At 47.7% G+C, this 26,783-nt stretch overlaps 1 protein-coding gene across 1 annotated transcript in view; it reads left to right on the top strand.

The window, feature by feature from the left end:
- PTPN14 (protein tyrosine phosphatase non-receptor type 14) overlaps positions 1 to 25,643 on the top strand; it is a 167,658-nt gene extending 142,015 nt beyond the window's left edge. Inside the window, exons 15-19 of the mRNA XM_068153415.1 lie at positions 689 to 907; positions 6,449 to 6,577; positions 8,439 to 8,673; positions 11,587 to 11,750; positions 19,184 to 25,643. Coding sequence (XP_068009516.1) covers positions 689 to 907; positions 6,449 to 6,577; positions 8,439 to 8,673; positions 11,587 to 11,750; positions 19,184 to 19,312 — 876 coding nt within the window. The 3' untranslated portion in view covers positions 19,313 to 25,643. The remainder of the gene's footprint in view (positions 1 to 688; positions 908 to 6,448; positions 6,578 to 8,438; positions 8,674 to 11,586; positions 11,751 to 19,183) is intronic.
- The last annotated feature ends 1,140 nt before the right edge of the window (positions 25,644 to 26,783 follow it).

The raw sequence follows: 26,783 nt of genomic DNA, 5'->3' as shown, positions 1-26,783 counted from the left end.
TTAATATCTCTAAGGAGGTGGGGGGGGCAAATTAATTAAAATAAGTTGCTTGCCTCCTGCTGTTTGTACTTGCAAGCGTGGGCATGAACATGGAATTTTGGAAATCAAAACCAGTTGCCACCGTGAAGATTTGAGAGGCATACTTGCAAAGGATTTTTGTGGCTTTCTGCATGGAAATTTGCAGCCTTGCAGCGTTTGGCACAGAGAGGCCAGAACTCAGCCTCTGCCTGTGCGCACAGGGTGTTGTGTTCAGCCACAGGAATTGCATACTCGCAAGTCAGGGGGTGTTTTGAAAGCATGGACCATACCACACCTCTTACAGTCTGATCTCCTTCCTCAAAAAAGGATAACTTGAAATGTTTTTGCAAGTGTCTGTTGTGGTGAAATCACACAGAAGCTCGCACTGAGTCGGGATGGTGTTTAGCATGGGTTTGTTTCTTAGGGTGTCAACCTTTAAAAAGACGTGGAGCTGGGAATGTAGAAATGTCAAATGTGCCTGTGGCTTGTGGTCAGTGGAAATAAGAGTGTGTCATGTTTCCTCAGATAACTGCAACTGAGAAAAGAGTGCTGTGAGTGAGAGAGTGCTGTGGCTGCATACTGAAATTCAAACAACCGATGGACTGATCTAGCGGTAAACGTTCTTCCAGGAAGGATTAACGCCTTGGTGTTCCTTTCTGTTAAATCTTAGTGCAAAATCTTGAAGAGGAAGCTGGAAGAGGGGATGGTGTTTACAGAATATGAGCAAATTCCAAAGAAAAAGGCAGATGGGATCTTCACCACTGCTGCCTTGCCTGAAAACACTGAGCGCAATCGCATCAGGGAGGTTGTTCCTTATGAGGAGAACCGGGTAGAGCTGGTGCCGACCAAAGAAAACAATACAGGCTACATCAATGCTTCACACATAAAGGTAAAAGCTTTCTTGAACTTTGCTGTGCAAGTTAAGGTATGTCAAAGCTTTGTTTGCATTTCTGGATGCAGACCAGCATATTCTGTAACTCTGGAGCTTCTGAAAAGGTAAGCTGGAATATATCGCTGCCCCTACGTCTCAGCACGAGCATCTCTAATGTCCCCTGTCAGCTACAGTGCATGAGTTGATGTAATTGCTAGAGACTGCAAAGTCATTTTGCAGAGGTGTCATTGTTTTGAGGGGTATTTTATTCCTCCTTCTACCAGCTGGTTTTGGAATATCTCTGTTGGTTAATGTAGAAGGAGATTCAGACTGGAGGTGAGGAGGAAGTTCTTCCCCATGAGAGTGGTGAAGCCCTGGAATGGGTTGTCCAGGGAGATGGTTGAGGCCCTGTCCCTGGATGTGTTTAAGACCAGGCTGGATGAGGCTCTGGCCAGCCTGCTCTAGTGTGAGGTGTCCCTGCCCAAGGCAGGGGGGTTAGAACTCGATGATCCTTGTGGTCCCTTCCAACCCTGACTGATACTAAGATACTATGCTATGTTTCTTAAACCTCATAAATATGAGTTGGATCAGCCCCAATAGGGGCAATATTACATGGCTGCTAGGACTCTGTACCTGAAACCATGAGCAGTCAACACATGTTCTGATTTATCATTCCCAATGGGGGGCTGAGGAACTACAACAACCCATGCAGAATGAGTCCTTGCAATTGATTGGTGCAGCCTGAAAGAAGTATTGCACTAGGTTTGACTGAAGTACTTCTCCATTTACTAGCACATGGGATGTGTCTTCTAATGCTGGGGAGAGAGCCCCATGGATGCAGTTCCATGACTACAGAAAGAGTGTTTTGTTATGAGCAATGCATTTTCACGCAGGCACTGCACTTACATATGTGAATGCTTCTTCCTCTTGTGATGAGAGTTGAGGAGGTTTTAAAGAAATTATTTTTCAAGTGTGCATTGACAAAGAGGACATCTCACCAATGAGGTCTCTGCCTTGAGCTTCTAGGTTTCAAAGTACTTAATCAAGAAACTTCAGATTTCTCATTACTTTCAATTATTTCTGTTAAATTGTGATCTGATTGTTGCTTACAAATGTGGCCAGTTCTAACAGTGAGCTACCTTGCAACAGCTGCAGATGCTTTTCATTCTTCAGGCTTCCAGGACTCTTTGCGGAGTCTTTTGTTGGCTTTCCCTCTACCTTGAGAGAAATAACAGCACTTGAATATGCTGCCCAGGGAGGTGGTGGAGTCACCATCACTGGAGGTGTTTAGGAAGAGACTGGATGGGGTGCTTGGTGCCATGGTTTAGTTGATTAGATGGTGTTGGGTGATAGGTTGGGCTTGATCAAAAAGGTCTTTTCCAGCCTGGTCTGGTCTATTCTGTTTTATTCCTACTCTATTCCTACTCTATTCCTATTCCTACTCTAGTCCTATTCCTACTCTAGTCCTATTCCTACTCTAGTCCTACTCCTACTGCTATTCTATTCCTATTCCTACTGCTATTCTATTCCTATTCCTACTCCATTCCTATTCCTACTCTAGTCCTACTCCTACTCTATTCCTACTCCTATTCTATTCCTATTCCTACTCTACTCTATTCCTATTCCTACTCTATTCTTGTTCCTACTCTAGTCCTACCCTCTTCTATCCCTACCCCTCTTCTATCCCTACCCCTCTTCTATCCCTACCCCTCTTCTATCCCTACCCCTCTTCTATCCCTACCCCTCTTCTATCCCTACCCCTCTTCTATCCCTACCCCTCTTCTATCCCTACCCCTCTTCTATCCCTACCCCTCTTCTATCCCTACCCCTCTTCTATCCCTACCCCTCTTCTATCCCTATCCTTCTTCTATCTCTATCCCTCTTCTATCCCTATCCCTCTCCCTATCCCTATTCCCTCAGAAGACAGACTCTCTTGTTGTCAGAGAGGGCTGTCTGCATTTTCTCACTGTCAAAAGGCACATTAAAAACCAATTCTTCAACGTGATAAACGAACCATCCTGTTAGATGAATATTTTCCTGGAGTAAGAGCCTTTCAAAAGTTTAAAGGGACTTGCTGGCCTCCTTGGTTGTGATTCACACACAGTGTTAAATCCTGTTGATTCAAAGCAATTTCTGAACCAGGATCCTGGCACTTCATCACTTTTCTGCATAGCCTGGTAGGTAGCAGATACTGAATTTTTGCATAATCAGCCGTTGCTATGATGATGGATTTCTGAGCCCAGAATTTTTCATCTACTTTGTAGGAGGCCAAAACCAAGAGATACCTAACATAAATTATCCCCATAAAACGCTACTAGCCAGAAAATAATTTTCCCTGGCTAGTTTTGCATCTGTGTTTTACCTTGTCAGTGTTGGACACTTGCATCTCACATTCGCAGAGCAGCCGGAACACAGGCACAAATATTTCAGTGCATGGCAGCATTTTCCTTGTGCACTTGGAGTGGCATTATGGAAGCCAAGCAGATGTGCTTTTGCTTAGAAGGTGGAAATTGCATCTGTGAAATTCACCTCAGCAGCCCAGTGTGTGTGTGTGTGTCTCTGTGTGTTTGCAGCCCAGTATTCAATGTTTAATATCCTGCAGTTAGGGCATTAGAATGCAGTAAACATTCCAGGCATCCCATTCCCTCCAGACTATTTATGGTCCTTTCATAATCACATGCCAGGAGGCTGGATATTTGGACCAGAAGTCAGCAGACAAAGAAAACTCCTATATCATTCTGATAAGATCCATGCCTGGAGGATTCCAGCTCCCACTGCTCAGTCTGCCAGCCCCACAGCTTCGCAGTATTTCTCTGCTTGTTTATCATTGACTCTTGCTGTTAAGATACAGAGATAGCTGTCTGTATCAGAGAAAAGAAAAAGTGATTCAATTCATCTCTCCAGCCAAAAGGTTCTTAAGACCACATCATCTGACTGTGTCAGTTCAGGATTAACTTTCAAAGCTCAGTGATGCTATACCAACACCCAGGAGTGCAGACAAGCATGCAAGTGCCAGACCAGTCCTAGCCCTAGCACAAGATGTGGGTTAGTGCTGTGCAGTTTATATTTGTCCCCATCTACTATAGGAACCTGAGGAGACTACCTGCATTGGTCTGGCAGATTTTAACCACCATTCAGACAGGACAGTGCTGCATAGTATGAGTGGAAAAACTGAGCTGAAGCACAGGTTTGAAAAGAGGTTTCAAGGCAGTGAAAAACTTGTTGCAAACACTCTGACAGGTACAGGTGTCAAAGCACAAGCATCCCAGCTTAATGAGCAGCTGTTTGAATAAGAAACAACTTGATGCTGTTTCTGAAAGTGTATTCAAAGGCCTGTACCTCAAACACAGTGTATGGTTAGATCTGTCAGTTATTGATTGTTCCTTGTAGTGTTGTCTGCCAGCACCTTGATATTTACAGGCCTGTCAGCTGTAAATCTTCTTCTCTGGGATTTATAACTTTGTTGTGAGAAGTGGCTCTGGGCTAATAGGTAGAAGGTCTTGCCTGAGAGGGAAGAACATTTTAACTTTCCAAAATAATCAATTCATCTGGCTTTCCTCTTTGCTGGTAAGCACTCTTTCAAGTTTTTAGCTGTCTACAAGTACCTGAAGGAAGGTTGTAGCCAGATGGGGGCTGGTCTCCTCTCCCAGGCAACCAGCACCAGAACAAGAGGACACAGTCTCAAGCTGCACCCAGGGAAGGTTTAGGATGGATGTTAGAGAGAAGTTCTTCATAGAAAGAGAGATTGGCCATTGGAATGTGCTGCCCAGGGAGGTGGTGGAGTCCCCATCACTGAGGTGTATAGGAAGAGACTGGATGGGGTGCTTGGTGCCATGGTTTAGTTGATTAAATAGTGTTGGGTGATAGGTTGGACTTGATGGTCCCAAACGTCTTTTCCAACCTGGTCTGGTCTACTCCTCTCCCTCTCCCTCTCCTCTCCCTCTCTCTCTCCCTCTCCCTCCCCTCTCCCTCTCCCTCTCCCTCTCCCTCTCCCTCTCCCTCTCCCTCTCCCTCTCCCTCTCCCTCTCCCTCTCCCTCTCCCTCTCCCTCTCCCTCTCCCTCTCCCTCTCCCTCTCCCTCTCCCTCTCCCTCTCCCTCTCCCTCTCCCTCTCCCTCTCCCTCTCCCTCTCCCTCTCCCTCTCCCTCTCCCTCTCCCTCTCCCTCTCCCTCTCCTCTCCCCCTCCATTCTATTCCTATTTCTATTCTATTCCTATTTATATTCTATGTTAAACCTATCTTGATCTTATGACTAGCTGGCTAGAGGCCTATCTGAGCTGTATGTATTGGACAATGTGTGGGCATAATGGCATCCCTTGGGGACAATTTGGCCACGTCTTCAGCAGTGATTAGTGTAGTCAGAGTCTGCTTAAGAAACAGAAGAAGTAGAAAATGATACAGGGAGATCCTGAAGAGCAGAGGCTTTTCACATTTGGCCTGCAAAATGTTATTTTGCACTGAGGCTTTCTACACTGCTATGTGTTAATTTGCAGCTATGCAATGCCTTGTTAATATATATAGGCACTTCCTCTGGTTTTTCTTTCAGCATGGATCTGTCACCCAGCCCAGGGAAGTCAGTCAGCTGCTTCCTTGTACTTAAGCCCTATCTTTATGCTCCAAGAAAAACAAATGACATTTTGGTCAATGCTTTATGTTTGTGGGCATCAGGAATGGTCTTGGAAGCCCCAGAGTTTGTGTTTTGCCAGATTTGTTCTTACCAAAAGGATGGTTTTTGTGCAAAATGTTGACCAAAAGTGGAAGAACAAAGGATGAAGGGTTTCACTGTAGTTTCTTCTGTTGAAAAGGTAGTTCTGGCACTGCTGAGAGCTCCCAAATAGAGAGGGACCTGGGGGTACTGATCGGCAGCCACCTGAATATGAGCCAGCAGTGTGCCCAGGTGGCCAAGAGGGCCAATGGCATCCTGGCCTGCATTAGGAATAGTGTGGCCAGCAGGAGCAGGGAAGTCATTGTGCCCTGTGCTCAGCACTGGTTAGGCCACACCTTGAGTCCTGTGTCCAGTTCTGGGCCCCTCAGTTTAGGAAGGACATTGAGACACTTGAATGTGTCCAGAGAAGGGCAACAAGGCTGGGGAGAGGCCTTGAGCACAGCCCTGTGAGGAGAGGCTGAGGGAGCTGGGCTTGTTTAGCCTGGAGAAGAGGAGGCTCAGGGGAGACCTCATTGCCCTCTACAACTCCCTGAAAGGTGGTTGTAGCCGGGAAGGGGTTGGTCTCTTCTCCCAGGCAACCAGTACCAGAACAAGGGGACACAGTCTCAAGCTGTGCCAGGGGAGGTTTAGACTGGAGGTGAGGAGAAAGTTCTTCACCGAGCGAGTCGTTCGTCATTGGAATGTGCTGCCCAGGGAGGTGGTGGAGTCCCCATCCCTGGAGGTGTTCAAGAGGAGATTGGATGTGGCACTTGGTGCCATGGTCTTGTCATGAGGTCTGTGTTGATAGGTTGGACTCGATGATCCTCGAGGTCTCTTCCAACCTTAGTGATACTGTGAGAATTTGGGCACTGACTGTGGTGGCATTTTTGGGTTTTGTGTCTTTCTGTTACTCCCAGGTTTCAGTGGGCGGAGAAGAGTGGCACTACATTGCTACCCAAGGGCCTCTGCCACACACGTGCCATGACTTCTGGCAGATGGTCTGGGAACAAGGGGTGAACGTTATAGCCATGGTCACAGCTGAAGAGGTATGTAAAAATCACAGAGTCCAGCCCTTTTTGATGTGAGCAAACCTCCTGTTATCATCACTTCCCACTCCACTTCGCCTGTTTTTTCCATCAACAGCCCTTTTCCCTCTTGCTCCGAACACACACCTGCACTGCTCTAATGCTGTGCTTTGTAACTTTCTGCAACTCAGCTTGGCAAGCACTGAAGTGAAGCAAGCAGAACCCCCACGTCCTCCTGCTTCACTTCAGTTTGGCCAAACCAAACAAAGATGTTTCCATTGGAATGGAAAGCACCGAGCTGCTTCTGGTTAAAATGACACAGGCTCCCACCTCGTCCAAGGCCAGCTCTGCATATTGTCACTCTTATCAGCTGAAAAGAGACCAGAAGCTGTTGTTTCCATAGAAGTGTCCATGGGAAAAAGAAAAAAGAGAGAGATGGAAAGAGAGGAAGAGAAATCTTTTTCTTCTTATGCCAAGCAAAACATTTTTTCCTGTGGTAATCCAAGAACGAATGTGCTCTGTTATAAAAGCTGGCACACGTTGCTGACTAACACTGCATTCAGTTCCATGCCTGCTAGCTCCTGGCAAACACAGGGAGTGCCACAGCACATCAAGTCACTGTCCAGTTCCCAAGGCCAGTCAACAAAAGATACTTAGGGGTTGATGAAGAGAATCTCCTTCCATTTAAAGGAAAGGCTTTAGGAGGAGGAGGATATTTACTGAGGTATTGTAAGCAGTAGCTGGCTTTTGCCATAAGGGTTAGATCATCAGCACTTAGAGCTGTTGTATGGCTGAGAGCTTTAAGTTTTAAAGGATATTTTCTTTGTTTCTTGCTTCATTTTGCTTTCTTTGCTACATTTACAATGAAAGTACTTGGCTTATCTTTATTGATGATCTGGGCAAGGGGATTGAGTCCATCATCAGCAAATTTGCAGATGACACCAAGCTGGGGGCAGGAGTTGATCTGTTGGAGGATAGGAGAGCTCTGCAGAGGGACCTCGACAGGCTGGACAGATGGGCAGAGTCCAAGGGCAGGAGATTGAACACATCTAAGTGCTGGGTTCTACACATTGGCCACAGCAACCCCAGGCACTGCTACAGGCTGGGGTCAGAGTGGCTGAGAGCAGCCAGGCAGAGAGGGACCTGGGGGTACCGGTTGACAGCAGACTGAGCATGAACCAGCAGTGTGCCCAGGTGGCCAAGAAGGGCAGTGGCATCCTGGCCTGCATCAGGAAGAGTGTGGCCAGCAGGAGCAGGGAGGTCATTGTGCCCTGTGCTCAGCACTGTTTAGGCCACACCTTGAGTCCTGTGTCCAGTTCTGGGCCCCTCAGTTTAGGAAAGATGTTGAGATGCTGGAATGTGTCCAGAGAAGGGCAAGAAAGCTGGGGAGGGGTCTGGAGCACAGCCCTGTGAGGGGAGGCTGAGGGAGCTGGGGTTGCTTAGCCTGGAAAAGAGGAGGCTCAGGAGAGACCTTCTTGGCTGAAGGGAGGTTGTAGCCAGGTGGGGGTTGGTCTCTTCTCCCAGACAACCAGCAGCAGAACAAGAGGACACAGTCTCAAGCTGTGCCAGGGGAGCTTTAGGCCAGATGTTAGGAAGAAATTCTTCTCAGAAAGAGAGATTGGCCATTGGAATGTGCTGCCCAGGGAGGTGGTGGAGTCCCCATCCCTGGAGGTGTTTAGGAAGAGCCTGGATGAGGCCTTTGGTGCTATGGTTCAGTTGATTAGATGGAGGTGGGTGATTGGTTGGACTTGATGATCTCGAAGCTGTTTTCCAACCTGTTCTGTCCCTGTTCTGTTCTACAGAGTTCTATGCTCTCTGTTTGCAGAGAATTATATCTGCAGGAACTAATGGCTATTGTTTTTAATTTGTTGTTGTTCTTAAGGAGGGAGGAAGAAGTAAGAGTCACCGTTACTGGCCTAAACTGGGCTCTAAGCACAGCTCAGCCACCTACGGGAAGTTCAAGGTGACCAATAAGTTCCGCACCGACTCTGGCTGCTACGCCACTACCGGTCTGAAGGTCAAGCATCTGCTGTCCGGACAGGAGCGCACAGTGTGGCATCTGCAGTATACTGACTGGCCAGACCATGGGTGTCCAGAAGAGGTTCAAGGCTTTTTATGTAAGATTTCTTCAGCTTCCCTGATAAAATACATCAAGGCAAAGGTTGCTCAGGCTGCATTCAATTTGCTGCACCTAGTCACAGCTGGGATTGATATTAAATGGTTATTGCTGCGGTACACAAAGGCCTCGACTAGGTTGTGCTTTGCTGTGATTTGGAGAGAGAAGTGGGATTCGAGAGGTAGGAGCTAAAGTGATTGAGGATTTTGGTCCTGAAAGACCCAACATACCAGGAGTTAAAATCAGAGACAGCAGCAGTACTAAAGACTCAGGAAATTTTGAATAATAGGATACCTTTGCTGACTGATCTCAGTGCAAGTTATTGCTACTTCCCAGCTACCTAATGAGTGTAGGAGATACTAGGCTGCACACAAATGTGGTGAGAGAGGTTCAGATGTTAATGAAACATGGCACAACTCCTCCAGTTTCATAGGAGGCCCTTATCACTGGCAGCCAGCACTTAGTGTTCCAGAGGCAGTGGACCTGTTGGTAAAAGAGCAGAAGGTTCCATCACGTATGCAGCAGGTCTGGACCCACTGCCCTTCTCCTACCCACATGCAGAATGCTAAAGGCCTCCCAATGGAGTATCAGCCTGGCTCATGCATTTCTGAAAACACAGCCACTATATTAACCTGTAAGGGCTCTGCAGAGGGGCCTTGACAGGCTGGACAGATGGCCAGAGTCCAACAGGATGGCATTCAACAAGTCCAAGTGCTGAGTGCTGCACTTTGGCCATGATAGCCCCATGCAGTGCTGCAGGCTGGGGTCAGAGTGGCTGGAGAGCAGCCAGGCAGAAAGGGACCTGGGGGTGCTGGCTGATGGTAGGCTGAACATGAACCTGCAGTGTGCCCAGGTGGCCAAGAAGGCCAATGGCATCCTGGCCTGGATTAAGAATAGTGTGGCCAGCAGGAACAGGGAGGTCATTGTACCCTGTGCTCAGCACTGGCTAGGCCACACCTTGAGTCCTGTGTCCAGTTCTGGGCTCCTCAATTTAAGAAGGACATCAAGACACTCAAACTTGTCCAGAGAAGGGCAATGAGGCTGGGGAGAGGTCTGGAGCACAGCCCTGTGAGGAGAGGTTGAGGGAGCTGGGGTTGCTTAGCCTGGAGAAGAGGAGGCTCAGGGGAGACCTCATTGCTGTCTACAACTACGTGAAGGAAGGTTGTAGCCAAGAGAGGGTTGGTCTCTTCTCCCAGGCAATCAGCAGGAGAACAAGAGGACACAGTCTCAAGCTGCACCAGGGGAAGTTTAGGCTTGAGGTGAGGAGAAAGTTCTTCCCAGAGAGAGTTGTTGGCCATTGGAATGTGCTGGCCAGGGAGGTGGTGGAGTCACCATCCCTGGAGGTGTCCAAGGGCGGATTGGATGTGGCACTTGGTGCCATGGCTTAGTTAGTCATGAGGTGTTGGGTGACAGGTTGGGCTTGATGATCTCTGAGGTCTCTTCCAACCTTATTGATTCTATCAGTTAATAATGCTTCCTACTTTTAAACAAGTAACAAACACTACCATGATAGGCAACAGGAGTTCAAACATTATTTAACTAAAGCTACATCCTTGGTGCTACAGTAGAGTGATGCAGAGATCTTGAAGTTACCACTGAAGGAGTCTGTCTGTGCTGTACTGATGTTGGAGATGCCTGCCCTCTTAGCTTTTCAGCTGCAGCAGTGTAGCTCTGTTGTAACTGTCAGCAAGGTCCAGTTAGTTCCACTTCAGTCTTGACACAGCTGCCATCCTTCAGTGATCCACTCTCCTTTGCCTGATAGAAGCTTAGTGGAAGTAGCATCCTCCTTTCCCCAGTTCTGTCACAGGGTTGGGAGATAAAAATGACACTTCAGCTTTGACAGAGGAGTGCCATGGGGTCTGTCTGTAAGGCAAAGCTATTGTCCACTTCCTAGTTTGTTTCAACTTTTGTTTCTCCTACTAACCCCTGTAGCTGTGTTTGGGCATAGGAATAATTGGAAGCTGATCATCCCCCATTTCCTCTGTCCCATTGTTTGCCACCATATATAGTCCTGTTTTGCTGGTAGGCCTCCAGCCACAGCCCACCTGTGTGGAAAGGACTTCTTAGGCTGCAGTGCCATAATACCATGAGCTGGGACAGGAGAGTTTGTCTGTGATCTCACTTCCCACTCTGGCTGGTGGGAATCTAAGTCTCTTAAGAGTTAACACCCGTGGATATATGCTTCTGAGGAAGGTCCATCAGCTTTATCATGCATGGAGACTATGCTGGAATGATGTTTAGAGGTCAGAGTCAGAGCTGTAGTTTATGGTGTGTTTATCTGACCAAGTGAGCTTCCAGCATGTAAGGTTATCTCTGCAGTTTGGCAGTAGAATGCACTGGACACTAGGACAGCCACACAAGACAACTGTTCTGAATCATGTGCTTTCCAGAAATGGCTTCAGGGGAGACAAAGATGAGCTCCCAGAAGGGCTCATAGCTGTTGAGAAACAAACCCTGAGCAGAGGAGTAGGTGAGATTCTAGCTCACTTTAGAAGGGAGAAGGCGGGGAGGGGCAAAGAGGCAGATGGAGGCTCGCGTCCTGTCTGGTACTGGCTTTGACAGGCAGTAGTGGGACTTGGCTGTCGTTTTGATCCCAGCTTGTTAATAGCAGGAGCTGATGTAAGCAGTGTCTAGGATCATCTACTTAGGGGACCTGGAGATTTGCAGAAGGGAAAACAGAGTTCAATTCTTTTAAAGAACTGTTTAGTTTGAAGGAGCAGACACTGAAGTCATAACAGACACCCAGCTGGTACCTGCTGGGCTCCGTGCTGTTCAGCACACCCTGTCCTGTTGTAAAAAAAGGTACATTGTTGTCACTTTGACCAAGAATTACTCTTCCATGTGCTTCCCCCCCCCCATATTCTATGTCTAGGTGCATAGATGTTTGCAACCTCACCTGCATTTTATCTTGCAGCTTACTTGGAGGAGATTCAGTCTGTGCGTCGCCACACCAACAGCGTGTTGGACAGCAGCAACAACTGCAACCCTCCTATCGTGGTCCACTGCAGCGCAGGGGTGGGAAGGACTGGAGTGGTGATCCTGACAGAACTGATGATTGGGTGCTTGGAGCACAATGAGGTAAGTCAGCTGCTTTCTCAAGACAAACCATGAGTGCCTTTCTTGAGGTGCCTGAGTAAGCTAAAAGACATTGAAGTGCTTTCGACTACCTTTGAGAGACAAGAGCCTTAAGTGCAACAGGCAGAGAGTTCCCCTGGCAGGTTATGTGCAGTTTTGTGCCAAGTTGGTAATGCACATTTTTCATCAGGATTTTTTGGATACATTCAAAATGAGGGCTTTTTTAGCTCTTTTAAGAACTTGGCAAATTCATGTATGTATTTAACTAACAGTCTAGCAACAGCATAGTATCAGTCAGGGTTGGAAGGGACCACAAGGATCAGCTAGTTCCAACCCCCCTGCCATGAGCAGGGACACCTCACACTAGAGCAGGCTGGCCAGAACCTCATTCAGCCTGGGCTTAAACACCTCCAGGGACAGGGCCTCAACCACCTCCCTGGACAACCCATTCCAGGGCTTCACCACTCTCATGGGGAAGAACTTCCTCCTCACCTCCAGCCTGAATCTCCCCACCTCCAGCTTCATTCCATTCCCCCTAGTCCTATCACTACCTGAGATCCTGAGCAGTCCCTCCCCAGCCTTCTTGTAGGCCCCCTCAGATACTGGAAGGCCACAATGAGGTCACCTCAGAGCCTTCTCTTCTCCAGACTGAACAGCCCCAACTCCTTCAGTCTGTCCTCACAGGAGAGGTGCTCCAGCCCTCTGCTCATCCTCGTCGCCCTTCTCTTGACACCTTCCAGCACCTCCAGATCCCTCTTGCAATAGGGGCTCCAGACCTGGACACAGTACTCCAGGTGGGGTCTCACCAGAGCTGAGTAGAGAGGGAGAATCACCTCCCTTGACCTGCTGGCCACACTTCTCCTGATGCAGCCCAGGATCTGATTGGCTTCGTGGGCTGCAATTGCACACTGAGAGCTCCTGTTGAGCTTTTTGTCCCCCAGCACCCCCAAGTCTCTCTCCTCAGGGCTGCTTTCCAGCCAGTCCCTGCCCAGCCTGGATTTGTGCCTGGGATTGCCTCGACCCAGCTGCAGGACCCTGCCCTTGGTCTTGTTGAACCTCCTGAGGTTGGCTTGTGCCCACCTCTCCAGCCTGTCAAGGTCCCTCTGGATGGCCTCCCTTCCCTCCAGCTGTCTGCTGCACCACACAGCTTGGTGTCATCAGCAAACTTGCTGAGGGTGCACTCAATGCCACTGTCCATGGCACCCACGAAGATGTTGAACAAGCCTGGTGCCAGGACTGATCCCTGAGGGACTCTGCTTGTCCCTGGCCTCCACTGGGACATGGAGCCATTGACAGCCACTCTTTGGCCATCAAGCCAGTTCCTTATCCATCTAGTGGTCACCCATCCAACCCATGTGTCACCAGCCTGGAGACCAGGATGTGGTGCGGGACAGTGTCGAAGGCTTTGCATCTTTACAAGGATTGCCTGAAAGAAGCTAGAGAATGATGTCACCTTCCTAGCCCTTTGAACTAGCTCTTTGCCCTCGACATTCACTCCTTGGGCTGCTTCCCTCTCTCTTGTACTGTCTCTACTCCCATCTGGAAACAAAACTTAACAGTCTTAAGAAAAAATTGTGTATGTGGGGGAATAATAAGATGGTGTGGAGCTGAGTGTAAGAGCACCAGCAGAGTAACTTGCAGAGTGACATGTGTAGCAGCTTGCTTTTCACCTGTGTGCCACCACACTGGGGAACTGCCCAGGGAGAACCTTGCATCTTGAATCACAATATGCCACGCGGTTTCCAAGCGACAGCCATGGAGACTGAGGATTTCAGTTGCCAAAGAAACTGTTCAAAGGTCAGAACCTCTTGTAGAGATGAGAGTGCATCTACCATCCACTAGATGAGCTGCACTAAATTCAGGGGAGCCTAGGTGCAGGTGCTGAAATGCTCCCCTAATTCTGTGTTACCATAAAGGAGGTACAAAGGGGAGCCATACAGGAGTTACAGAGGGAGCCCTTCTGTGCAAAGCACTGTGCAAATTGCAGCTCTGGCTCATGCAAAAATGTGGATCCTAAAGCAGGCAAGTGCCAGCCTGCTTTCCATCCCTTCATCACTTTCTTTGTTTTTAAAGTTGATGCAAAAAGTAATTTTTTTGTTCTGTGTTAGCCCCCCCCAGCAGCTCATCATTCTGTAGTTACAAGATCACCCAGAGCTCCTGGGCTCAGCTCAGCTGAGATGCCCTCCTCCAACGCTGGGCCTCACTAGAGGTGAAGCCGTCACATAGATCCATGTCACAATTTATGCTGTTTTCCTCTCCTTTCTATTTGGGGCTGGGGGAGGAAGGGGAAGAAGGAGCAGGCTCAGGCAGAAAGGACCCACAGCTACGTACTTTGGGAATCCTGCAGACTTCCTAGGCTGACTGCTGTTTCACAAAGCTGGGGAGGGGTCTGGAGCACAGCCCTGTGAGGAGAGGCTGAGGGAGCTGGGGTTGCTTAGCCTGGAGAAGAGGAGGCTCAGGGGAGACCTTCTTGCTGTCTACAACTCTCTGAAGGGAGGCTGTAGCCAGGTGGGGGGTGGCCTCTTCTCCCAGGCAACCAGCACCAGAACAAGAGGACGCAATCTCAAGCTGCACCAGGGGAGGTTTAGGCTGGGTGTTAGGAAGAAACTCTTCATGGAGGGAGTGATTGCCCATTGGAATGTGCTGCCCATGGAGGTGGTGGAGTCACCATCATGGAGCTGTTTAGGAGGAGACTTCATAGAGTGCTTGGTGCTATGGTTTAGTTGATTAGATGGTGTTGGATGATGGGTTGGACTCGATGATCTCAAAGGTCTCTTCCAACCTGGTTGATTCGATTCGATTCGATTCCATTCCACTGCATTCCATTGCATTCCATCCTATCCTATCCTATCCTATCCTATCCTATCCTATCCTATCCTATCCTATCCTATCCTATCCTATCCTATCCTATCCTATCCTATCCTATCCTATCCTATCCTATCCTATCCTATCCTATCCTATCCATAACTACTCATGTGGGACACCAGCTCTGACTCTAGCCTCCTTGACTTCTTTCCTTACATGCTGGCACCTGGAAGTGACTGCTGCTGTTCCCACAGCAGTCATTATGTTTCTGCATGCCAAAGGAAATCTGGATAGTTACAAGAGCTGTGCCTGAATCTCTTGTGAGCATCACTGTAGTTGTGTCTGCTTCATAGTAACCTCTGTCTGCTAATGCTGTGCCAGGGACAGGCAGCAACAGTTGGGCAGTAGTTCTGGACACCTTAGTTTGTGGTTTACAGAAGTCACCTGTTTGGCAGAGTAGCTAAGTAGCAAGTGAAGATAAAGGCAGTAGCTCAACATCTGAGCATGGGGGTGAGCCTTGACATTGGGAAGAATTCTCCTCAAATTCACTCAGAGCTGATGGTAGTGCTCATTAATCAGGGATTGCTCTGATGTGCCTTAATTAAAGCGCTCTTTTGTCTCGATTCATGATGCAAATCATCATTACTATTAAAGGCACTTCTCCTTAAGGGCTTTCTTGCTGTGGATTGCACTAAGTCAAGATTTTTCTTGGTTTATTAAAACCTCATTAAAAAAATACATCTAAAAATCCTCATGGTATGTTTTCAGTTTGTGACAGGGCGTTCTGCACAGAGAGAGTTGCTTCTCTTGCAGCAGCTTTACTGGTTCAGTGTGAAGCCAGATTAATTGGGGTGTTTTGCTGAAATGAAATGACTTTAAATCCTTCAGTATTCCAGATTGGTTGGTTTCCTCAGAAGTGTCCTAGTAAGCAGAGTTAACATGTGAGCAATGAAGAGAAAGAGGAAGGAGGTTGGAAATTCTGATTCTGTTGGGCTGGAGGTGAGGAGAAAGTTCTTCACTGAGGCGTTCGCCATCGAAATGTGCTGCCCAGGGAGGTGGTGGAGTCACCATCCCTGGAGGTGTTCAAGAGGGGATTGGATGTGGCACTTGGTGCCATGGTCTAGTCATGAGGTCTGTGGTGACAGGTTGGACTTGATGATCTTTGAGGTCTCTTCCAACCTTGGTGATTCTGTGATTCTGGGAAAGTCTGCTTGCAGTGCTAAGTGAACTAAGTGAACTAAGACCAGAGCTCTTGCATCTGAGGTTTCAGATTTAGGTAGAAAGTCGTATTTAATCAAGTACCCCACATCTTCAGTCAGCCTGGCTTCTAGGCAGTAGCTGCTTGAGTCTAAAGCTGTTTATCTCATGGCAGGGATAGGATTTCAGTAACTTGCTGTATAGTGATATGTCACATCATTACATCCTTACTGCTGTAGACAAGCAGAACAAGAAAGTAATTGATATCCTGCTCTACCAACTTCTGCTTCGGACTTGGCACTGGGACATGAACTCATGATTGCAGCTGTAGTGTGTTTTCATAAGAGGGATCTTTTAGTCTGGGAGACAGAAATGAGTGGCATTTTTAGTTGTTCTTTTTGCAAATTCCACCTTAGCAAAGCATGACATGTGTGTTGTAACTGAGGTGAGTTTGAAGGTGCTGCTTACCTGGAGTAAAATGCTGAGCTGACTACAAGTAGCAAGGTCAAATAGGTAGCACAGATTTTTCTTTCATTTCTGAGGTAAGCCAGAGCCTGGTCCCTGTTGAGGTGCACAGATCACTGTGTGCACAGTGAAAAAATCAACAAGCTGTCAAGCACCAAACTCCTGAGAGAGGCACATGGGGTGCATAGAATCATAGCATCAACAAGGTTGGAAAAGACCTCAAAGATCATCAAGTCCAACCTGTCACCACAGACCTCATGACTAAACCATGGCACCAAGTGCCATGTCCAGTCCCCTCTTGAACACCTCCAGGGATGGTGACTCCACCACCTCCCTGGGCAGCACATTCCAGTGGCTAACAACTCTGTCAGTGAAGAACTTTCTCCTCACCTCCAGCCTAAACTTCCCCTGGTGCAGCTTGAGATTGTGTCCTCTCCTTCTGGTGCTGGGTTGCCTGGGAGAAGAGACCAACCCCCACTTGGCTACGACCTCCCTTCAGGTAGTTGTAGACAGCAAGAAGGTCTCCCCTGAGCCTCCTCTTCTTCAGGCTGAACAGGTTGAAGCTGGACAGGGTGCAGGTTGAAGCTGGCCTGCATTTTTGTTGTAGTTGCTCAGGTGAGATCAGGTTGCACAGGACTCTGCTCAGCGAAGGCCTGCGTGGCTTTCGTGAGCATCCGAGTCCACGGGGCGGCTTTCTCCGCGTTAGCCAAGCTAACTGGAACGAGCTTGGGTTTTCCTTTGCACCTGTTTGAAAGCAATATGGCATTACTCATCACAGATCTTTGCACTTGTTGGCTTTAGAGATGGCCTTTTCATAACAGCTTGTTGGGTATGTGGCAGAATATTTGGGCTTGTGTTCAGAAAGCGATAGCCTGTGAGCTGGGGCTTGTTTACACACAACGCAGACGAGGCGGTGTCCGCAGGGACAGAAATGGATACGCAGTGTCAGTTTTATTTTAAGCCTTCCAGAAGTCTTCAGTGTGCATGGAAGCAGACTCTGTGCCCAGCTGCACTTCCAAGGGTTAGCAGCAGTCTTAATTTTGTTTCTCTGTCCAGGCATTATGCCTGTAACATTTCTCATCTCAACCCCCAGACTTGCTGAGTTTCTTCCTGTTGTTTCTGGACTGACCAACTGGCGTTCTGAAGCAGAGTTTGTATTGCCTGATGGAATAGCTGTCCTTCAGCCTTGAACTGCTCAAGAGCTTCCTCAAAAAGAGCATGTATCTTCATGCTTGCATTTACTGCTGCCACAGAAAATGTGTCCCTCTCAGCTTGGGTCATATTACATGCCCTTTAGATTTGGAGCCTGGCAAGCTGAGCTTCATGGCTTGGCGACTTCTGAGTAGCTCCTCACGTAGCTGCTGTAACAGACAATATGCAGTCACACCATAGGGCTTTCCCCTCCCTAAAGCCTAGAGATGTGGTGGTGACACCTAATGACATTTCCAGTGACTTCTAACACTTGACCTCATCTCATAGGCCTCTGTGTCACAGATGGTTTTAATTTGGGCCATTATAGGGTGCCTGTGCCCCAGTGTGCTTGATGAGTTATGGGATGTGCTTTCACCTTGGACTTCCTGATCTGTCCCCACTCAGTGTGCTCTAATTCCTATTGCAGAGCATTTCCAGGGCATGTGCATGAATTTCTTGTAGATGAAACTAAGCTGGAAGATGCATCCTTGGAGAATACTTCACGTGTCCCAACTGCTAGTTGGACATTCAGCAGATGACAATGGACCTATGCTGGCCTGAAGTCTGCAAAGTACTCATTGCAGATACTGGCTCCTTGTTTCACTTTTCCTGAGGAGAGTTATTTATTAGCAGAGTCTTGGCTGTGGGAGGCCAGGTGTCAAGAGTTTATGGACCTCTTGGTGACAGTGTCTTCCCTTGTCCTTTAGTGGAAGGATCAGTGTATTTGCCTGCACTGTTAATTTTGTCCAAGGGATCTTTGTGCCTGTGATCCTGGTGCCTGCTTGCTGGTTTAACACCCTCTCAGAGCCTCCTTCAATGAATAAGTTTGACCATAGATAGGAGGGCAGTATGCAGGTGGACTTGGCTCCTGTTTGTGCACTCAGTGGTGGGGTCTGAAGCAAGCTATATAACCTTGGCTGTTGGAATTTTGTACCAGACTTTCTTGATGTATCTATCTAAGCCTTTAGCTTGAGAGAATAGGATAGATTCATCTTACTAAGTTGAAAATGGCTATGTTGTAGTAGAAGAATACTCCAAAAAAAGCCACACTGCATTATGTGTCCTGTTGGTGGTCTGCTGAGAGGTAATCAGTGGTACAGAGCTGGAAGACAGGCCCTTGGTCGTCTGCCCACTTACATCAGTCCAGACATTCCCATTAGCCTTAGTGGGGAAAGCCCTGGATGGGCATAACCTGACTGATGTTATATTCACAGTATCACAGTATCACAGTATCACTAAGGTTGGAAGAGACCTCAAGGATCATCGAGTCCAACCTATCAACACAGACCTCATGACTAGACCATGGCACCAAGTGCCACATCCAATCCCCTCTTGAATGCCTCCAGGGACGGTGACTCCACCACCTCCCTGGGCAGCACATTCCAATGGTGAATGACTCGCTCGGTGAAGAACTTTCTCCTCACCTCGAGTCTAAACCTCTCCTGGCACAGCTTGAGACTGTGTCCTCTTGTTCTGGTGCTGGTTGCCTGGGAGAAGAGACCAACCCCTTCCTGGCTACAACCACCCTTCAGGTAGTTGTAGAGGGCAATGAGGTCACCCCTGAGCCTCCTCTTCTCCAGGCTGAGCCTCCTCTTCTCCAGGCTAAGGTTCCTTGAAATGAAAGCTGGTGGGGGGAAAAATGCTGTGTTTTTTGCTCTCTGGTTGGCTATAATTCACTACATTCAGTAGTTCTCTGTGCCAGATAACTGATATTTGAGACAATGGCTGATGGATTTCATGAGCCTGCAACCCTCGGTGTGTTTCTCTGTGCTTTGCAGAAAGTGGATGTTCCTGTGATGCTGAGACACCTGCGGGAGCAGAGGATGTTTATGATACAGACCATAGCCCAGTACAAGTTTGTCTACCAAGTGCTCATCCAGTTCCTGCAAAACTCCAGACTTATTTAATCCTTACCAAACATCCCAGAGCCAGCTTTGTGGACCTGACCGAACCTTACTGATGCGCGAGGTGGGGACTGCCTCGACAACACTGGGTGCAGATGTTGGACTTTTTAAAGTTGTCCTGAGAGTAAGGAATGATTGTTTGTTCTTTCTACTAGAGTCTCCAGTGGATTATTTTATACAAGACATAATTTATTTTTTTTTCCTTTGAATAACTTGTGAATTACTTTAATAACTTGTAAAGCTTACAGTGACCTTCGAGCTGAACCACATTTGCCGTGACTGGTCTGCGTTGTAACATGTCCGTGAAAGCAGTCCCTTTGCAGAGCTGGGTGGCTGGCTTTTATTTTGCCACACAGCTCCTGAAATGAGCAGTTATTTGGCAGTGGGCTTTTTCCCCCTTGCAAAGAACATTTTGGACCCAGATGCGTGGCTTCCAGGGTAGAAACGAGAGCTGCTAGGTATCAGTTACCACTCTGTGCAAGTGGAAGCTCAGGGGAACACGGCCATGGAGGAAGGAGACCCGAGTGCATGCAGCAGGTCACGTACCATAGGGCTCAAACACAGGATGGTGTGAGAGCAGAGAGTTTTGGGTGCTAAGCTGCTCAAATTCCACAAGAATTACAGTTTTAGATTAGCCCTTGGGGGGGAAAAAAATACATTGACCTTTTGAATGAGGCCTTTCCTACTGTGTGCAATCCTTGAAGAGATTTGTGTGAGCTGAAGCAGGGCAGGGTGAAGTCAGTGAATGAATCTTTCAGGTAACTCTGGTGGGTTAAGCAAGTTGTGGTGGGACTCCCTACACTTTTGTTTCTGGGGCAAAAGGTGGAAAGTTCCTGCCCTGAAGTTCAGAATCACAGAACTCCAGGTTGGAAGAGACTCCAAAGTTCATCTGGTCCAACCTTTCTAGCTGATAGTGTAGTCTAAATGAGATGGCCCAGCACCCTCCTCACACTGACTCTTCTCCCATCCCTGCACACTGCCACCCTCCTGTAAACAGTCCAGCCCTGCTTTGACTGCAGTCCTGTCAGGTTGCTAGGGACTGGATCAGGCTAGAGAGTAGCCTTGGGGATCTCTGGTCCCAACCCTGCTCACCCCACAGCTAACTTGAATAGGCTTGCCCAGGGTCACATCCAGTTTCAGAAATCTCCAGGGGTGGAGGAGGAGATTGTGCATCTCATCTTCTTGGGGCATGCAGGGGAATGCAGTTACTCTGTCAAGGTGAAATCGGCTTTCTTTGTATCCCTTCCCCAGATATATTTTATCTTTTAGTTCCATCATTGCTTCTCTGTTGCATCCCCACCTCCAACCCCTGCTCAGTATACAAATCCTTAAGCCAATAAGCCCTGAAGAGACGTGCACACCTTCCTTTTCCTCAAACCAGTGGGAGCCCAGGCTACAGCTCTGCACCAGAATGTTTCTTCAGTGTTATCTGTGCTGTGCTGATTTGCTTCCCTGCAGTGCAGGCCTAACGAGGTTCTGGTGGAGACTTCCAGCTACCAACACATCACAGAAAGTTGTTCAGCTGTAGTATGTTGACCATGTTCCATTCAGGGATCAGCTGAATTTTCAGCGAGCCTGTTCTCCTCTTCATTTCTTCTGCCAATGCCAACACAGCTCTTGTTAAATTAGCACAGCAACCATTTAAAGTCTTTTCAGCAGCATCTGCATGATAATTGCAGAGGGATGCTTTGTATCTGGGAAGCAAGCCAAGGAGTAAACCTTGAAGCAAAGTGTATGAAATTAGTTATCTCATTAGAACTTTTTGAATCATTTCCTAATGATGAATTAAGTTTGAACTCGGAGCTGTCAAGTCCCACTGCTCCGTTTGGACACCAGCAGTAGACGGCAAGGAGGGGAAAGAATCTTGTTCCTGTGTCTCACTGGTGGGCTTTCCTTAGCTGCAATTTCACTCCTGTTCCTCCGGTGAGCACAGGAAAGTTAGGAGAAGGTAAAGTGCTGCATTTGAAAGGGAAAGAAATCAACCATCAGATAAGTGTCTTGCAAAAATAGCAACTACAAACCAGCCCTGAAAATCCTTTCCAAATTAAGTCAGTGCCTCCTAATGAGCCAAGTGAGTGGCCGTGTAGTAAACAGTCATTTGCAATTAACCCCTGCCGTAGCTGGTGTGGTAGATAGAGGCCAAGGTGACTCACCCTTTCCCTTTCATTTTCAAAGAATGGTAATTTTAAGCTTTCCCTTTCATCTGCCTTCAATGTGCTATTTTTTTTTTGCCTGCTAGATTTTATCTTGACCAGATCTGCTCATGCCATAAGTGAACCGGGCTGCTGGGTGTCTTCAGAGGCTCCCTTCCAGCCCAGGCTGCGACCAATCCCGTGTTCCACGATTGAAATGCGATACAGGCTTGTAAGGGAAAAACTGAACCTTCTGACTTTGAACCTGCTCTACTTCCATCAGACCAAAATTCCTTGGGCACTATGTCCTAACCTTGAGGGAGTGACAGGAAAATGCATTTTGCATCCAATTTTATTAGTCACAGCAGGAACGAATGCATCAGGCTGAAGCAACGGTACTGGTTAGTTTCTGCCACACAGGCTTTAACAGCAGAGGCCTCAAGCAGAAAAGGAGTTTGGAGATGCTGTTGAGCTGCTTGGGTTTTTCAGCATCAAAGCATGACAGGGGGTAGGTTCCAAGAGACCAATTTCATCCATTTAGAGTGAAGTCTGAAGTGAAATTCTTGCAAAGATGCATCAACAGTCCATGACTAGAGCTGCATCTTAAAACACCTGGTAGAGGCAGTCTGCTCACAGAGCATCCATGTTGCAGACTGGCACATTTTGCCCATGCTCCATCACTCTCCAAGAGAAAACCTGGAATGAGTGAGAAAGTCTGGCTTGGGAATCTATTGTGGAGGTCTTCCTTTTGGTCCATTCTTCCACTGTATTTTGCAGCCTTCCCCCCCCCCCCCCCCCCCCTTTCTTTCCTATTTGTTTTCCCCTTTAAACTCTTTGCTGCCAGCAACTTCAAGGCTACCATTGCTAAGTTTTGGTTACTGTCTGAACATTTCATGCCTGTTGTTGTGTCTCTGATCAGGGATGGGAGAGATGGCAGCTGAGCTCTGGTGTTGCTCAGTGCTGTGGGTATCCTCCACAGAGCTGCTTTGGCGCCTCTTGTCCTCAAGTAGCTGAGGAGAGAAGCAGCTTGTCCCCACAAGCTGTCGTACACAGCTGTATAGGGAACCCAAATGCTTAGCTTTATTGGAAATACCTTTCCTCAACACCAGTTCCAGCTGGCAGGAGACAGATCTGTGAGAACTTAAGTCAACCTATTACTAATGCAGTCCTTTATAAAGAGCATACTGAAGGACAGTTCTGTTCCACTTACTTTTGCAGCCTCAGCTACAACTACTACTAAATATCTGCATGAATTTGAGAGCTTTCTTAAACTACTTTTTTCCTACAGAGGCAGGAATGCAAATGGCAGAACAGAGGTTGGCAAAGAGTAAGTCTCCTGCTTTAACAGCATTCATTTTAAACTAATAGCTGAATTTTTGATCCAGTAGCTGCTCTGTCTGTGCAACCCACAAGCCACTCTAAAGTAACTGCTGAGGGGCAACCTCCTGCTTCCCTGTAACACCCAAACCTATGGGGAAAATGCAGCAGCCACTCACCATGCTGCAATCTCAACAGCTGGCTTCCCACCGGTCTCCTGGGAGGAGATGATGACTGAATTAGCTGTTGTCAGTCTTGCTAAAGGTTTGTGAACTGTGTGTTCAGAAAGTGGAAGCATCTCTGCAGCTGGTGGCTGCTGTAGCAGCTCTCATGCATCACTGAGAAGTCAATTTTGCTGCTTTCCTTTGTGGAAAAGAATGCTGTACAGCCAGAGAGCTGGGGGAGGCACCCACTGCATGGCATAAAGGCTGCATCATCGTATTGGATGTATCATCTATCATATTGGATGTATCATATTGAAAGAGCAAATACCAGAATTGACCTTGGAAGGGAAGCACTGCATGAAAATATCATTTGGCCACCCTGCTAGAGAGATGCATGTAAAGCTGCTGATGCATAGTCCAAGTTATCCAGAGTTTGGAGACGAGGTTTGATGCCAACAGGAGAAAGGCTGCAAAATCAGAATGCCAAAGGCAGTTGTCCCCCGTTTGTTCTTAGCCTTCTAGAGAGTTTTCTGGTGCTTATGGGAGCTACAGATGCCATCCAAGCCTTTAGAGAAGTGGACATTATACCCACAGCCCTGGCTTGCAGGGACTGTGATCTGAGGAAGGGAAGAGCCAGCTGCTGGGGCTACTGGACCAACAACAGGAGATTAATCCTTAACCATAGATAAAGCTATTGTTGGAGTGTGAAACAAAACATTCAGTGCACAGGTCGAACCCACCAGTGTTTAGAGATTTAAAGTAAATAAATTTTGTCAGTGTTTTTAGAGTAGCTTAGATTACAGCTCTGTTGGTTCCTCTCAGCCATTGTTTGGCTGGCACTTCTTTGAAGTTTTGTTTCTTGTCCTTTCTGTGCCCCCTCACTGAGAGCTTCCCACACGCTACAACAGCGAGTACTTTGCTTCTGGGGGCTGATCTGGAAGTCAGCAATAAACTAGCAGCTTTCACTGAAGAATCCCAGCAGAGGAAAGGCTAATGCTTCAGCTGATCCCTCAAGTGAACATGGTGCCCAATAGTTGTATTGTTGAAAATCAGCTTGGTACAGACTGGAATGTTTTGGACATTCAGCTCCCGACATGTCAGGGGCAGTACTCCCTGATTAGGCAGCCAGGAGTGAAAAAGGAAGGCTTCTCTGAGACTAGTTCCATGGCAGATTGGAGGTCACAGCCTGCCTTGGAGAGTGGGTGGCAGCTGACACAATATGAATGCACTTGGAAGAGGGTGCTCAGCCTCCAGTACACCTGGCAACCAGGCCTTCAGGGGCTTCTCCAGGCCAAAGTCACATCCTGCTTGCTGTGTTTGGTAACTGCTGCTGGATCCACCTTCCAGGAGCCTCATCACCCTTTCTTTAGAAACCATGTATGTATTCCTCTGACCTCCACAACATCCTCTGGGGGTGAAGTTCCACACCTTCATTATACATTGTGTCTATAAGAACTTCCTTTCTGGGGTATGTTAAATAAAAGTATTTTCTTGCTGCTACTCAGTCTTTAGAAGAATCTAAATCTCCAGTGCCAGAAACATTGTTCCTCAGATGTTTGTCCTGTTGAGATTGCTCCATATGGAAAACCTGTTTTCCCCATTGGTAGAGTAGCTCTTGGTGGCTATTTAGAATAAACCTTTATTTAGAATAAACCAAACCAGGTTGGAAGAGACCTTCAAGATCATCGTGTCCAACCCATCAGCCAATCCAACCCACCTAAACAACTAACCCATGGCACCAAGCACCCCATCAAGTCTCCTCCTGAACACCTCCAATGATGGCAACTCCACCACCTCCTTGGGCAGCCCATTCCAATGGGCAATCACTCTTTCTGTACAGAACTTCTTCCTAACATCCAACCTGAACCTCCCCTGGCACAGCCTGAGGTTGTGTCCTCTTGTTTTGGTGCTGGCTGCCTGGGAGGAGACCAACATCTGCCTGTCTACAACCTCCCTTCAGGGAGTTGTAGAGAGCAATAAGGTCACCCCTGAGTCTCCTCTTCTCCAGACTAAGCAACCCCAGCTCCCTCAGTCTTTCCTCATAGGGAAGAAGTTTACATATGCAGAGGACTGTAAACGTGCCCATGCAGCATTGTGTGGGGCGTGTTAAACCACATCACATCTTTTAAGGACGTCTTTACGTCACTGGATTTCACTGGCCTGTTGTAACTCAGTATTTTGATGCTTCCTGGTGGGGTTTGTGCTGTAGTTCTGTACATGAGAGGTCAGCACACAACAGCCATCGGAGCCTCTCCACCTTGCTGTGTGTCACCCATTTCCAAGAGAAACAAGACATCAGTTCCTGCCCCTCGCTCCTTCCTCTTCGGGCTGAAAGGCAGAAGGATTGTTTGCTGTTGAAAGCCTTTAAAGAATGAAATCTATGCATGCTATTTTATATGCTAATGTATTATTCATATCAGTACATAAGCTTATGCTTGTCAGTTTTATCTCATGTATAGAACTGAGTCCCTCTGACAGTATTTTTGCACTGTTCCTTTCCTTCCTCTCTTTTTTTTATAAAGTTCTATTCAGCAGTAATTGACTGAAACCAGGTTGGTTTTTTTTAACCCATTTCACTGCCTGTGTGTAAATAGTTTCTCATCTTTCCCCAAAGCATATAAGAATGTCTTCAGTCACTAAGGTTTTTTTTTGGTAAAGCTGTCCTTCATATTCACAGTAAACAATAAAATCCTTTTTTTTTGGTTTGTTTTCTTCAAGGGACCCTCTGCTTGTGTTCTTTGCCTGCACCAGCTTGAGGTTCTCTATTTGCATCTGCCCTGGTTTGCTTTCCCACATTAAACTGAGAGGCACAGCCAGGCCCACAGCGAGCTTTGAAGAACCTCCTGTAAATAAAGCCAAGTTTCACAGGGGCAGGACTCCTGCTGGTGCACAGGGGAGGCTCACCTGATTCTTTAGTGTTAGAACAGAATAAACCAGGTTGGAAGAGACCTTCGAGATCATCGAGTCCAACCTAATCAACTAATCCATGGCACCAAGTGCCCCATCAAGTCTCCTCCTAAACACTTCCAGTGATGGTGACTCCACCACCTCCCTGGGCAGCACATTCCAATGGCCAATCACGCTCTCTGTGTAGAATGTCTTCCTAACCTCCAACCTAAACCTCCCCTGGCACAGCCTGAGACTGTGTCCTCTTGTTCTGGTGCTGGGTGCCTGGGAGAAGAGACCAACCCCCACCTGGCTACAACCTCCCTTCAGGGAGTTGCAGAGAGCAAGAAGGTCTCCCCTGAGCCTCCTCTTCTGCAGGCTAAGCAACCCCAGCTCCCTCAGCCTCTCCTCACAGGGCTGTGCTCCAGACCCCTCCCCAGCTTTGTTGCCCTTCCAGCAACATTCCAGCAACTCAACCTCCTTCCTAAACTGAGGGGCCCAGAACTGGACACAGGACTCAAGGTGTGGCCTAACCAGTGCTGAGCACAGGGCAGAATGACCTCCCTGCTCCTGCTGGCCACACTCTTCCTGACACAGGCCAGGATGCCATTGGCCTTCTTGGCCACCTGGGCACACTGCAGGCTCGTGTTCAGCCTACTGTCAACCAGTATCACCTGGGCTCTAGCTAATCCTTCTGAAATGAAGGTGCCTTTTCCCTGGACAAGTGTTGATTTGATGAGATAAAGATAGGACAAAACCAGTCATTTGGTGCCCCCTCTTCCTAGGCTTGGCTATAGTGAATTGGTCTTGGTTTTCTGGCAGCAGAGGAGCTGGTGCAGTTCTGTGTACTCCAGCTGCTTAGAGAGCAATGAAAACGTTCAGCAAAATGAGCTGACAAACTCTTGGTCTCTGGCAGTTTTCTTTTCAGAGCAGTGTTTACCAGAAAGCAAGTGTAAAGTTTTTAATGGTGGTAAG

Source organism: Melanerpes formicivorus, unplaced genomic scaffold (genome assembly GCF_026170545.1).
Source record: "Melanerpes formicivorus ecotype bairdi unplaced genomic scaffold, bMelFor1.0.p_v2 SCAF_26, whole genome shotgun sequence".
NCBI lineage: Eukaryota > Metazoa > Chordata > Aves > Piciformes > Picidae > Melanerpes > Melanerpes formicivorus.
This window is presented reverse-complemented; position numbering and strand designations above follow the sequence as displayed.